General features: G+C 50.1%; 1 protein-coding gene across 3 annotated transcripts in view; it reads left to right on the top strand.

Annotated features, from left to right (window-relative positions):
* Positions 1–7,249, top strand: part of LOC144932683 (epsin-2-like) — a 31,871-nt gene extending 24,622 nt beyond the window's left edge. For 2 of the 3 annotated variants that reach the window (XM_078857008.1, XM_078857010.1), the window contains 3 exons: positions 1,798–1,893; positions 3,509–3,808; positions 5,024–7,249. In XM_078857008.1, the coding sequence (XP_078713134.1) occupies positions 1,798–1,893; positions 3,509–3,808; positions 5,024–5,310 (683 nt within the window). In that variant the 3' untranslated portion in view covers positions 5,311–7,249. The remainder of the gene's footprint in view (positions 1–1,797; positions 1,894–3,508; positions 3,809–5,023) is intronic. The other variant, XM_078857011.1, reaches the window with a different exon arrangement.
* The last annotated feature ends 6,374 nt before the right edge of the window (positions 7,250–13,623 follow it).

Raw genomic sequence — 13,623 nt, forward strand, 5'->3', positions numbered from 1 at the left:
GGTAGAGGGTTGGTGGGGAGGCAGTGGTAGAGGGTTGGTGGGGAGGCAGTGGTAGAGGGTTGGTGGGGAGGCAGTGGTAGAGGGTTGGTGGGGAGGCAGTGGTAGAGGGTTGGTGGGGAGGCAGTGGTAGAGGGTTGGTGGGGAGGCAGTGGTAGAAGGTTGGTTGGCAGTGGAGGAAGCGGTGGCCTGGCTGCTGGATGATTCCACGCGGACTCGGTTATTGATGGCGGCACGTCGTCTCCTGAGCTGCTGCCCCGAGGCAGACCACGGCGTCGCTGCCACACGGCAGACGCGGCGATAAGGGACGCGACACACGGCCCACTCCCTCCCTCCCTCCCTCTCTCCTTCCCCACCTCACCCCCTCATCGTAGTCCCTCTCTCTTGCTCCATTAATCTGCCTCTCACTTGCTCTCCCACTCTGTCTTCTTGCTTTTCCTGTCTCTCCACTTGCTCTGCCTCTCTCTCCTCTCACCCCCTCTCTCTCTCTCGCCATCTTTTCCTATTATTCTCATTTTCCCTCCCTCTCTGCTTGTATTTATCTCTAATTGCTTATTCCCTTTTTACTTGCTCAGTGTGTGTGTGTGGTAACTGTCGATGTCTGAGTGTGTCTGAGTGCGTTTGTGTAATTGGTGTAATGGGGAGCGGGAGTGTAACTATAAGCGTACTGCGCTACCAAGCCGGCAACCCGAGTTAAATTCCCGGTCACGGCCAACACCAGTGACTATTATCTGAACTAGTCCTGGGCCTCCCCTAGGTCGACTCAACCTCAAATCTGTACCTAGTGTGATGTGTAAAACTTTGCTACTCAGGAGACAAAAGTGAGCGGTGTGGTGCTCATCACACACCCCCTCGTGTCCCGTGCTAGCCTTTATAGGTGCTCGCTAACAGCACTTGCCCCAACAGACTGGTAAGGCTATAGGGGGATCTTTATCTTTGTAATTTGTGTGTATATGTTTGTATGTATTTTGAACTACTTTCAGCATATTGGTGTATGGAGCTGACATGTGTATTTAGTATTTGTGTGTGTGTGTTCGGGGTGTTTGTGTCCATTCGTTTTGTGTTAGTGTGTACATTTGGTGTATTAGTGCGAGTGTGTTTTCTCATGTTTATGCGAGCGTGTATGTGTGTAATAAATTCAAGTGCGTTCTCCAGCTGAAGAGGCAATCCAACATCCTGCAAAGGCTGGAAATAAATAAAACAAACGATAACATTTATACTCCGCACGGTATCCTCGACCACGGAATGTAACAAGAATCCCAGCTTGCTGTGCATATCAGTGGCATCATCGTGCGCGCATGTGTGTGTGTGTGACGGAGTGTATTCTGCGGTAGTGGGGAGCAATAGATCAACCGTTAGCACGCTGCACTATGAACCCAGTGACCCGATTCTGGCAAATCGCCCGATGATGGTGGATGTAATTACCAGCGAAACGTTGTGGATTCACTCTTCCACACACCGGTGGGCTAAAGTAGTGAACTATTTGTCTTTTGTCAACGTGACACTTTTTTTACTGATTGGCCATGTTGGGTGGTGGAGGGTTGCGACACATTTATAAATAACGCGATCTAACCCAAAAACCTTTATTATGAAAAATATTGGTCGCGAAAGCCTACGTGTTTGTGGAATTTCTTGTGTGTATACTCTACGTGTGCGTGTGTGTCAAGTGCCAGTCGCCAGTGCCAGTCACCTTGAGTGGGTTAACCCACAACACCTGGCTCTCCCATGACCCTCCTGCCTGCAAGCAAGCCTTCCACACGTCAGCCCTCATAGTCGTTATCCCTTTCCCTGTTGCCGCAGCCTTCGACCCGTTCGGTCAGACGGAGGCGCCCTACCGGGAGGAGCTGGAAGGCTTCGGCAGGAGCGGCCCCACCGCACCCATCAACACCTCCGCGGGTACTACTCATGGCACGCACGGCACCACGCTCGTTCATCAACCGCATTCTGGCAGCGACAGGGTGGCGGCACAGTGGTATCACTCGTGCCTCGCCGCGAGAAGGGCGCAGGTTTGATTCCTGCCTGGGGGGACCCTTATTCGCGTAGAGTTTGTGTGGGGTACTTCGCATTTCTTCCATGGTAATAAAATAAAAAGAAAGAATTTAAAAAAAAATCAATGTCACCGGTCTTGAGCTGATTTCCCCAATGCTGAAAATGTACTTGCAAATTACACCAAAACCATTGCCCATTGCGGTGGGGGTTACGTTCTTCAAAAGAGCCGCAATCGACAAATCTGCGATCTGCAAACTCTGAGGCAAATTGCCAATCTAGGGTTTTGGTTCACGGTTCTTAATACGACACCCTCGTTATCCACCAACTTAATTTCCGCGATTTTGGCCATCCAAATGTGTGAGCGAGTGTGTGATCATAATGAGTGTATGCGTCAAAGGAGAGTTCATCATAGGCATCTGCCGCCCTGACTCCTCATCTCTTCCTCCCCTGTGTTCTCTCATCTCCGGCGACGCGTGGGCGCGCAAACCGGGAAGCGTGCGCGCGCGCGCGTGACTCCGGCATCAAACAGCCACTGAGTTGGCTGCCTGCTCACGCTCGCACGGCGGCCCCTGCTGCCCTTTCATGATGAACACAGCCTGCCCTGTCGCGCTTCTCCCCAGTCGTGTGCCACAAAGGGGCCTCCTGTATTATTAATGGCTTCTGCACTGACGCCTCAAAGAGAGGGGGGGATAGAGCACTTTGTTTATTCCCGCACTGAAGGCCCCTTGACTCGACGGCCCCTCTGTACCCGACCGCCCCACCACCCCCCCCACCCTCTCCACCGCCGCTGCAGTAATTGCAGTGCGAGGGGTTGCAGAGAGCGACTCTTCATCAGCCGAGTAGCTGCTCAGCCGACAACTTTTTTTTCTTTCCCAACTGAGGAGCGCGACAGGATACATATATATTCGTCGCCATGCTCCAAGAAATATTGCGTGCATCCGTCCCACCGAGAACTCTTCACGATTTTTCACAAAAGCTACACTGGCCCCTCAACAAACGGCTACGAAACTCACCGCACAGCTCGCCAACGCTCCTCAAATATGTAATATTTTGGGCGAGGTTATTTGGCTAAATACATTTATGAATGCATTTTCATTTTAAAATAAACGTCGCACCTGCGCTGTACACTGGCGCGATTAGCCGAGCGCGTGGATGCGTTTACACAATGAGTCGAGTGCTCTTAAACACTGGGTCCTTTGGCCCCGAGGCCCGCAGGTCACAAAGGCTCTTGCGGTAAATCCCGCCGTGAAGTTTGGCTGGAGAGGAGAGCAGCGAGTTGAAAGCGACACAAATGATAGACGAGAGAGCCTGTAGACAAGAGACACAGATCGTAACAGCCGCACACATGACATACGACGTCACGCCGCTTGTCTGCACACACTCATTCTAATTTGTAACCCTCCGCCCCACCAGATAGAAAATATAGTTTGGAGGACCCGCCCCCACCGCTCTGACAAAACAGAGGCCCCCGCCACGCGATAGACTGCTTTGTCAGCTTCTCTGTCCGTGCTGCCGTTGCCAGGTGAGCTGAGCATGCTGAGCGGAAGCTCCACGGGGGGCGGGGCGCAGCTCAGCCGGGGCTCCAGCCCAGACGCGTTTGAGCTGTCGAGCGTCGCCAGGTCCCTGCCGACGGCGCCGGCCCCGACGCTGTCGCTCCCGCAGGCCCTGCCCAACCCCAGCCGCAAGACGCCCGAGTCCTTCCTGGGGCCGGCCGCCTCGCTCGTCGACTTGGACGCGCTGGTTGGCCGGCCAACGGTCCACCAACCACCTGCCGGGGCCGCCGCTGCGCAACCGGCGTCCAAAAACCCCTTCCTATCCCTAGGCAAGGCCGCGCGCACCTCCGGTCTCCGTACGACCCCCACGCATCCGAAATGAGCCAGGGGGTGAAACGGTGCCAGTGACCAATGGGTTAAATTGTATTCTTCTGTGAGATGTGTTTTAGAAGTGTGCACGTTGTCGCCGATTCACGTGACCCCTATACAGCGTTTTGAGAAAACATTTTTATTGTGACCCCCCCACCCCCCCTCCCAAATTATGGAGAAATTATATTTTTTTGGAGGGAAGAGCTGGATTTTAAGCAATTTGAGTGAAAAAACAAATACAAATGTCGTGCAGTCATTGGTGGCCGTGCTGAGACGATCAACTCGTTACACTTGAGAACCCAGTTTCACCTCCAGCGACTCAAACTAAATTGAACCGAAGGATCTCATTGGTCCCACCTCGGTGTCTCCTACTCATCAGCCACCTGACTACCTCATGCACAAAGATCCCCCGTATAGCCTTAACAGACTGGTAGAGCACGGCACACGAGGGGGTGGGTGGCCAACACCACGAACAAACCGCTTTTGATAATTGTTGTTTTACCCTTTCATCTGGCAACAAAACTGACACCTTTTTTTTTACAAGGAGTCATGTTTGCATAGAACACAATACCTGCGGTCGTAATGCAAATAAAAAACATAACTCTGATAATGTATGCACTGTCCTTGAAGCTTACATTATCAGAGTTATGTTTTTTGTTTGCATTACGACTGCAGGTATTGTGGTCTATGCAAACATGACTCCTTGTAAAAAAGGTGTCAGTTTTGTTGGCAGAAGAAAGGGTAAAAAAACAATTATCATATTTTTCTACTGGCAAATGAGGTTCCAATGGTGCAAACCGCTTTTGTCTCATTGGAGGCGGAGTCGACCTAGGGGAGGCCCAGGACCAGTTTTGTTAATCGTCAGTGGTGTTGGCCATGAGCGGGAATCAAACTCCGGTCGCCAGGTTCGTAGTGCAGCACGCTAACTGCTACGCCACCGTTACCCCATACACACAGACACGCACGCTTCCTATACTTTCAACCGTGATCTTCCCGAGGTTGATAAAAACGAGTCGTACCAATTTGAACGAATTTTTCCCTTATTCACGAACTGACCCCCGCCAGAGGAATATAAAATTGCCACCGCTGGTATGGTGAAGCCGGCTGAATCGGCAGTCATGGCTGCCGGTGCTGGGATTTGTTCTAACGGTGAGCCCGCCTGTCTTGCCCCACAGACGCGTGCCAGGGGTCGCAGCCGACCAACCCCTTCCAGGTGATGAACCACTTCACGGACGGGTCCGTCCCCCACTACACCGACGGGCATGGCGCCCACTTCGCCGAGGCGCCCGGCGCCCCCTTCTCCAATGGCCTCGTGACGGCACCTCCCCCTGCGCTGGCCACTTCGGTCGGCTTCCCAGCCGCCGGCGGCCCCTTCGGGGATTTCTCTTCAGGGCCACCCGCACAGCACCTAATGGTGGCGCCCACTCAGCCAAAATTCACCACCAACCCCTTCCTCATGTGAGGGCCCACGGTGCCCATGGATTGACTTGCGCGGCGGCGGCGGCTCGAAGGGATTTCGGTTTCGTCGTTTCTGTTTGGTGGGGTGAAGGAGGGGGGGGGAAGGAGGGGGGGGGGGGAAGCTGTGTTTGGGCAAATGAGGGACTCGGAGGAGAATGGGCCATCTCGTGAGATGCAAAGCATCGAGGTGCGGGAGGGAGCTCGTATTTTGTGCTGCAGCTCATGTTTCAGTTCGTGACCGACTCATTGTCCGGCTTGCTCTCCCCAGCTTACGAGAGGCTCTCTGTCCAGACCACACTCTGGGTCGTGCTCCCATTTTCTGCTCTGGCTCGTGCTCCCATTTTCATGACCAGTCCGTACTCCGGCCCTTACTCTGGCTAATCTGACCAGCTCATTATGTGGCTCGTGACTAGTTCAGGTTCGAACTGCACGCCAGCACATGCTGTAACTTGTGCGCCAAGGCCGTGACCGGCTCGTGGTCTGTCTCATTAAAATAGGATCATGCTCAGGGCACTTTGATAGCCCATGCCGTGGTCCATGCTGTGGCCCATGCTGTGGCCCATGCCGTGGTCCATGCTGTGGCCCATGCTGTGGCCCATGCTGTGGCCCTGCTGTGGCCCTGCTGTGGCTCATGCCGTTTCTTATTCCGTGGCCCATGCTGTGGCTTATGCTGTGGCCCATGCTGTGGCCCTGCTGTGGCCCTGCTGTGGCTCATGCCGTTTCTTATTCCGTGGCCCATGCAGTGGCCCATGCAGTGGCCCATGCAGTGGCCCATGCAGTGGCCCATGCAGTGGCCCATGCTGTGGCCCATGCTGTGGCCCGTGCTGTGGCCCATGCAATTCCTGATGCTGTGGCCCATGCTGTGGCCCATGCTGTTGTGGCTCATTCAGTTTCTGATGCTATGGCTCGTCTGGGCCGTGCGGTATCTCGCACTTCCGGCTATTGCCCTGGTTTGCGCTGGGGCCCGCGCCGACACGCGGTGTCGCCGTTGTGAGTGAGCAATGCCAGTGGCCCCCGTGCCAACCGCGTTGATGACTCGTGGGGAAAGGAGGAGGGATGTGGGCGCGTGAGTGCATTGCGCTCACCGTGCACCCTCGCCCATTTTGTAACGCAGCATCAATGAAAAATAAGATATTTATGATTTGAAAAATGTAAGGGAATGTATTGGAAAAAAATATTATTTGCAAAGTAGTGTAATCTTTATACATTTTTGGGGCTAGTGGCTTTGAAATCCTGTAGCAATTTCGTTCCAGATGAGATATAACAATAATAATTAACATCGGGTCATAATGACCGTGTGCCATCACTATGCGACATTAATTATAGTATTAAAGTACTTTATTCTAGTATTGAAGGAGTAAAATTTGTGAGTATGTAAACTGTCGTACGTCTTGCACTTAACTGGAACCAATGTGAAGCTGTAGATCGGGCAGCTAGGGAGAAGGGATGTGGGTGGGGGGGGGGCGCAGTGTGCCCTGGAGTTCGGCAGGGGGTTCGTAACACCGTGACCCCTGGGCATGTGGCAGTGTTGTGCTGTTACCACTTTAATTATTTGAGGACACGCATTGCCATTGAACACTGAACACTGACCGCGACATTCAGCATTAAACTTAGTGAAAAATAAAGCAGGTAGATCTGACTCCTCCGCTGTGCTTGTGAAATGTTTCTTGAAATTCGTCGTCGATCCAGCAAGGAAAGCTAATGGTAACCAGAACCTCCCAGATACACAGATAAACGAATGTAAGGGACTGCATTGGTTGTGGTGTACAAACAAATCACAGCTCACCACATTCGTTCAACTAAGCAACCACTTCGGGGCCTAAGTAGCTCAAGAGGCCCCGGATTCAGGAATATGAAGAGCAAGGGTGAAGCAACTATCAGCAAGAATTCAAATCCAAGTAAATATTAAAGTGAATGAACATTAAACAAGCAAATGAATCTCTCATCCCAATTGTGCATTGCTCTTCTCTCGTCTCGTTCCATTTTTGCCCCTTTTTCGACATCGCTCTCATCTCACTAGCTCGTTCATCTATGTCTCACGACATATCTCTGTCTCGTGTCTATATCTGTCAACTCACTCCCATCTGTCTCATCTCTCTATCTCTCTCACTACATCTCTTGTCTATATCTGGCAGGAGCCAGCATAACCAAGTGCTGATGACGATACATGTCAACTTTTCATAAATTGGTGATCGTTTTATCGACAAAAAAGAGATGTTGGACTGACTTCCCCCAATTCAAGACTGAATTCACAACATTTATATTGACATCACAAGATCTCCCTTGATAGCACTGGGCACCGCCCATATAAATTCCGCATTCCTGTAACAGGGATTTACAAGGCCCCTGTTACGTCACTGTGTGGCCTGAGTTTTTACGGCATGAAGTCCAGCGTTTCGCTCCACGTCCTGAAGAAGCTCCCAGCGTGTGGGGCGAAACGTCAGACATCGCACCGAACAACAGTGATACATCCTGAAAACACATCGGAGAGCTGCACAAGTGCATGAACCTTACGCAGCAGCATTCTTTTCAACATTGGTCTTGCGGACAAACTGCAGTATGACCACGATCCATTGCAGAGAGGGCCTCTTGCTCTGCCGCTGAAGCTTTTTAATTTCCTCGTGGTGCACACACAAGTGGGAAGTTTATTAGCTGGAGAGAAATGATGCCCGACCTTTTGATCGACTGACCCTGCAGGTCAATATCTTCCAAGAACTAACATTTTCCATTATGTACCGTTGCACAATTTACGATTGAAAATGCTGGCTTTCAAGGTCTGTTGGCGTAAAGGGTCATTTCTGCCTTTAAACGCCAAAAATGCTGTTTTGCTGCATTGGCACAATTTGTGGGAAACGGCAGCGATTTTTACGTTAAATTGGTAAACCCGGTAAGTTCTAAGTACAGGCCACATCACCCGTGATATTGATTGGTCTCGGCGCGAGAGGAAATCGGGCTAGGGCAGGGGTCGGCAAACAATAGCATGAGCCATTCGTTGGGGGAAATTCGGAAAGCGAAAAAAAACCCCTTTATATTTCAAGAGCCGCAATGCATAATAAATAACGTCACGAAGCAGTGCTTAAAAGAGCCGTATTATGGCTCCGTAGCCTTGGGTGGGGCGCCGCAGTGGCTAGGAGATGTTAACTACCTCGCCTGGTGTGAAAGAACAAAGAAGATGAATCCCTGCAGTCACGAAAGAAGCTTTAAATCGAAAATTACCATTTAAACACAGCCGTCATTCGCCGCACAGTGGCGGTGATGTCTACACAGCCCTTGTGCCAGGCAAGGTGCACTTTGAGGACTCATCGAGTAGTTTCGAAGGCTCACGGGACAGACCCCAGGTGACATGGGTTGACTGAGATAACTAAATCCGGGTTTCCCCAACACCGGGCGAGTGACTAAACCCGAGCCTCAACGCGTCTCGCGGCTCTTAATTGAGTTGCGACGAAGCCTGGGGAACACGCAGCGCTCAAGGTGAGAGGCGACACAGGCGGCTGTGGAAATTCCACACTTCCATGACGGCACCAAGTCCGCCCAAAGCGGCGTATCACTTGAGAAAGAGACGCGCACAACATCGTTCTCCACGAACAATCCACTGCCGGATGAAAGTCCCACTGATTATTTGGTTCGAAGATCCAGCAAGATGATTATTGTTTTTTTCCTCTTTTTTTCTGGCAACAAAACAGGTGTTACAATACTCTTTGGTTCTTTCGGTAAAGTCACGAAGGTGAAAATAAAATAAAAATGAAAACAACGGGCGCGGCACGGGCTAGAGAGGAGATGGAGTGATGTGGTACAGCAGGACGTGGAGCTGAGTGGACTTGCCGATGACTGGTACCAGCGGTGTCAAGATCGGCCTCTGTGGAGGAGGCTCGTGAAGGACGCTTCTACTGGGCAGTTGGAGGCAGTCGCCCTCCAACAACAACGGAGGGCGGAGGAGCGACGCTCACAACAACGAGCGGAGCGCCGGGTGGCTAAAGCGCAGCAAGTTAGCACAGTAGGGGGCACAGGTGGTGCATCAGCCAGTCATCTCGGTCATTTCGGTCGACCCGTGGCACCTGCTGGGTCTGTCCCGTGACCTTCTGCCAGCGGGCGTTTGACACTTCACGTTGCCTCAAGGTGCACATGGCCTGGCACAAGCGTCGTGGCGATGTCACCGCCACTTAGTGGCGAATGACGGCGATTGTTGTTGGTGAGTGATGTTGATGGCGAGTAATGTTGATGGCCTGTTGATGGTGAGTGATGGTGAGTGATGTTGATGGTGAGTGATGTTGATGGCCGTTGTTGTTGAGTGATGTTGATGGTGAGTGATATTGATGGTGAGTGATGTTGATGGTGAGAGTGATGTTGATGGTGAGAGTGATGTTGGTGTTGAGTGATGTTGATGGTGAGTGATGTTGGTGAGTGATGATGATGGCCGTGTAGATGGTGAGTGATGTTGATGGTGAGTGATGTTGATGGTGAGTGATGTTGATGGCGAGTGATGTTGATGGCGAGTAATGTTGATGGCGAGTGATGTTGATGGCCTGTTGATGGTGAGTGATGGTGAGTGATGTTGATGGTGAGTGATGTTGATGGTGAGTGATGTTGATGGCCGTGTTGTTGTTGAGTGATGTTGATGGTGAGTGATATTGATGGTGAGTGATGTTGATGGTGAGAGTGATGTTGATGGTGAGAGTGATGTTGGTGTTGAGTGATGTTGATGGTGAGTGATGTTGGTGAGTGATGATGATGGCCGTGTAGATGGTGAGTGATGTTGATGGTGAGTGATGGTGAGTGATGTTGATGGTGAGTGATGTTGATGGCCGTGTTGTTGAGTGATGTTGATGGTGAGTGATGTTGATGGTGAGTGATGGTGATGGTGAGTGATGTTGATGGCGAGTGATGTTGATGGCCGTGTTGATGGTGAGTGATGTTGATGGTGAGTGATGTTGATGGTGAGTGATGTTGATGGCCGTGTTGTTGTTGAGTGATGTTGATGGTGAGTGATATTGATGGTGAGTGATGTTGATGGTGAGAGTGATGTTGATGGTGAGAGTGATGTTGGTGGTGAGTGATGTTGATGGTGAGTGATGTTGGTGAGTGATGATGATGGCCGTGTAGATGGTGAGTGATGTTGATGGTGAGTGATGTTGATGGTGAGTGATGGTGAGTGATGTTGATGGTGAGTGATGTTGATGGTGAGTGATGTTGATGGCCGTGTTGTTGAGTGATGTTGATGGTGAGTGATGTTGATGGTGAGTGATGGTGATGGTGAGTGATGTTGATGGCGAGTGATGTTGATGGCCGTGTTGATGGTGAGTGATGTTGATGGTGAGTGATGTTGATGGTGAGTGATGTTGATGGCCGTGTAGATGGTGAGTGATGTTGATGGTGAGTGATGTTGATGGTGAGTGATGGTGAGTGATGTTGATGGTGAGTGATGTTGATGGTGAGTGATGTTGATGGCGAGTGATGTTGATGGCGAGTGATGTTGATGGCCGTGTTGATGGTGAGTGATGTTGATGGTGAGTGATGTTGATGGTGAGTGATGTTGATCGTGAGTGATGTTGATGGCCGTGTAGATGGTGAGTGATGTTGATGGTGAGTGATGTTGATGGTGAGTGATGGTGAGTGATGTTGATGGTGAGTGATGTTGATGGTGAGTGATGTTGATGGCGAGTGATGTTGATGGTGAGTGATGATGATGGCCGTGTTGATGGTGAGTGATGTTGATAGTGAGTGATGTTGATGGTGAGTGATGTTGATGGTGAGTGATTTTGTTGTTGTTGAGTGATGTTGATGGCGAGTGATGTTGATGGTGAGAGTGATGTTGGTGGTGAGTGATGTTGATGGCTAGTGATGTTGTTGTTGAGTGATGTTGATAGTGAGTGATGTTGTTGTTGAGTGATGTTGATGGTGAGTGATGGTGAGTGATGTTGATGGTGAGTGATGTTGATGGTGAGTGATGTTGATGGTGAGTGATGTTGATGGTGAGTGATGTTGATGGTGAGTGATGTTGATGGTGAGTGATGTTGATGGTGAATGATGTTGATGGCGAGTGATGTTGATGGCCATGTTGATGGTGAGTGATGTTGTTGTTTAGTGATGTTGATGGTGAGTGATGTTGATGGTGAGTGATATTGATGGCCATGTTGATGGTGAGTGATGTTGATGGTGAGTGATGTTGATGGTGAGTGATGTTGTTGAGTGATGTTGATGATGAGTGATGTTGATGGCGAGTGATGTTGATGGTGAGTGATGTTGATGGCCATGTTGATGGTGAGTTATGTTGATGGTGAGTGATGTTGATGTTGAGTGATGTTGATGGTGAGTGATGTTGATGGCGAGTGATGTTGATGGTGAGTGATGTTGATGTTGAGTGATGTTGATGGCGAGTGATGTTGATGGCGAGTGATGTTGATGGTGAGTGATGTTGATGGCGAGTGATGTTGATGGCGAGTGATGTTGATGGTGAGTGATGTTGATGGCGAGTGATGTTGATGGCGAGTGATGTTGATGGTGAGTGATGTTGATGGCTGTGTTGTTGATGGTGAGAGTGATGTTGATGGTGAATGATTTTGATGGTGAGTGATGTTGATGGTGAGAGTGATGTTGATGGTGAGAGTGATGTTGGTGGTGAGTGATGTTGATGGTGAGTGATGTTGATCGTGAGTGATGTTGATGGCCGTGTAGATGGTGAGTTATGTTGATGGTGAGTGATGTTGATGGTGAGTGATGGTGAGTGATGTTGATGGCGAGTGATGTTGATGGTGAGTGATGTTGATGTTGAGTGATGTTGATGGCGAGTGATGTTGATGGCGAGTGATGTTGATGGTGAGTGATGTTGATGGCGAGTGATGTTGATGGCGAGTGATGTTGATGGTGAGTGATGTTGATGGCGAGTGATGTTGATGGCGAGTGATGTTGATGGTGAGTGATGTTGATGGCTGTGTTGTTGATGGTGAGAGTGATGTTGATGGTGAATGATTTTGATGGTGAGTGATGTTGATGGTGAGAGTGATGTTGATGGTGAGAGTGATGTTGGTGGTGAGTGATGTTGATGGTGAGTGATGTTGATCGTGAGTGATGTTGATGGCCGTGTAGATGGTGAGTGATGTTGATGGTGAGTGATGTTGATGGTGAGTGATGGTGAGTGATGTTGATGGTGAGTGATGTTGATGGTGAGTGATGTTGATGGTGAGTGATGTTGATGATGAGTGATGTTGATGGTGAGTGATGGTGAGTGATGTTGATGGTGAGTGATGTTGATGGTGAGTGATGTTGATGGTGAGTGATGGTGAGTGATGTTGATGGCCGTGTTGTTGTTGAGTGATGTTGATGGTGAGTGATGTTGATGGTGAGAGTGATGTTGGTGGTGAGTGATGTTGATGGTGAGAGTGATGTTGTTGGTGAGTGATGTTGATGGCGAGTAATGTTGATGGTGAGTGATGTTGACGGTGAATGATGTTGATGGTGAGTGATGTTGATGGTGAGTGATGTTGATAGTGAGTGATGTTGATGGTGAGTGATGTTGATGTTGAGTGATGTTGATGGCGAGTTATGTTGGTGGTGAGTGATGTTGGTGGTGAGTGATGTTGATGGTGAGTGATGTTGGTGGTGATGTTGGTGGTGATGTTGATGGTGAGTGATGTTGATGGTGAGTGATGTTGGTGGTGAGCGATGTTGATGGTGAGTGATGTTGGTGGTGAGTGATGTTGATGGCGAGTGATGTTGATGGTGAGAGTGATGTTAGTGGTGAGTGATGTTGATGGCGAGTGATGTTGGTGGTGAGTGATGTTGGTGGTGAGTGATGTTGGTGGTGAGTGATGTTGTTGGTGAGTGATGTTGATGGCCGTGTAGATGGTGAGTGATGTTGATGGTGAGTGATGTTGATGGCGAGTGATGTTGATGGTGAGAGTGATGTTGGTGGTGAGTGATGTTGTTGGTGAGTGATGTTGATGGTGAGTGATGTTGATGGCGAGTGATGTTGATGGCGAGTGATGTTGATGGCGAGTGATGTTGATGGTGAGTGATGTTGATGGCCATGTTGTTGTTGAGTGATGTTGATGTTGAGTGATGTTGATGTTGAGTGAAGTTGATGGCGAGTGAAGTTGATGGCGAGTGAAGTTGATGGCGAGTGATGTTGATGGCGAGTGATGTTGATGGCGAGTGATGTTGATGGCGAGTGATGTTGATGGTGAGTGATGTTGATGGCCGTGTTGATGGTGAGTGATGTTGTTGAGTGATGTTGATGGCGAGTGATGTTGATGGCGAGTGATGTTGATGGCGAGTGATGTTGATGGCGAGTGATGTTGATGGCCGTGTTGATGGTGAGTGA

This window comes from Lampetra fluviatilis, chromosome 5 (genome assembly GCF_964198595.1).
Source record: "Lampetra fluviatilis chromosome 5, kcLamFluv1.1, whole genome shotgun sequence".
Classification (NCBI taxonomy): domain Eukaryota; kingdom Metazoa; phylum Chordata; class Hyperoartia; order Petromyzontiformes; family Petromyzontidae; genus Lampetra; species Lampetra fluviatilis.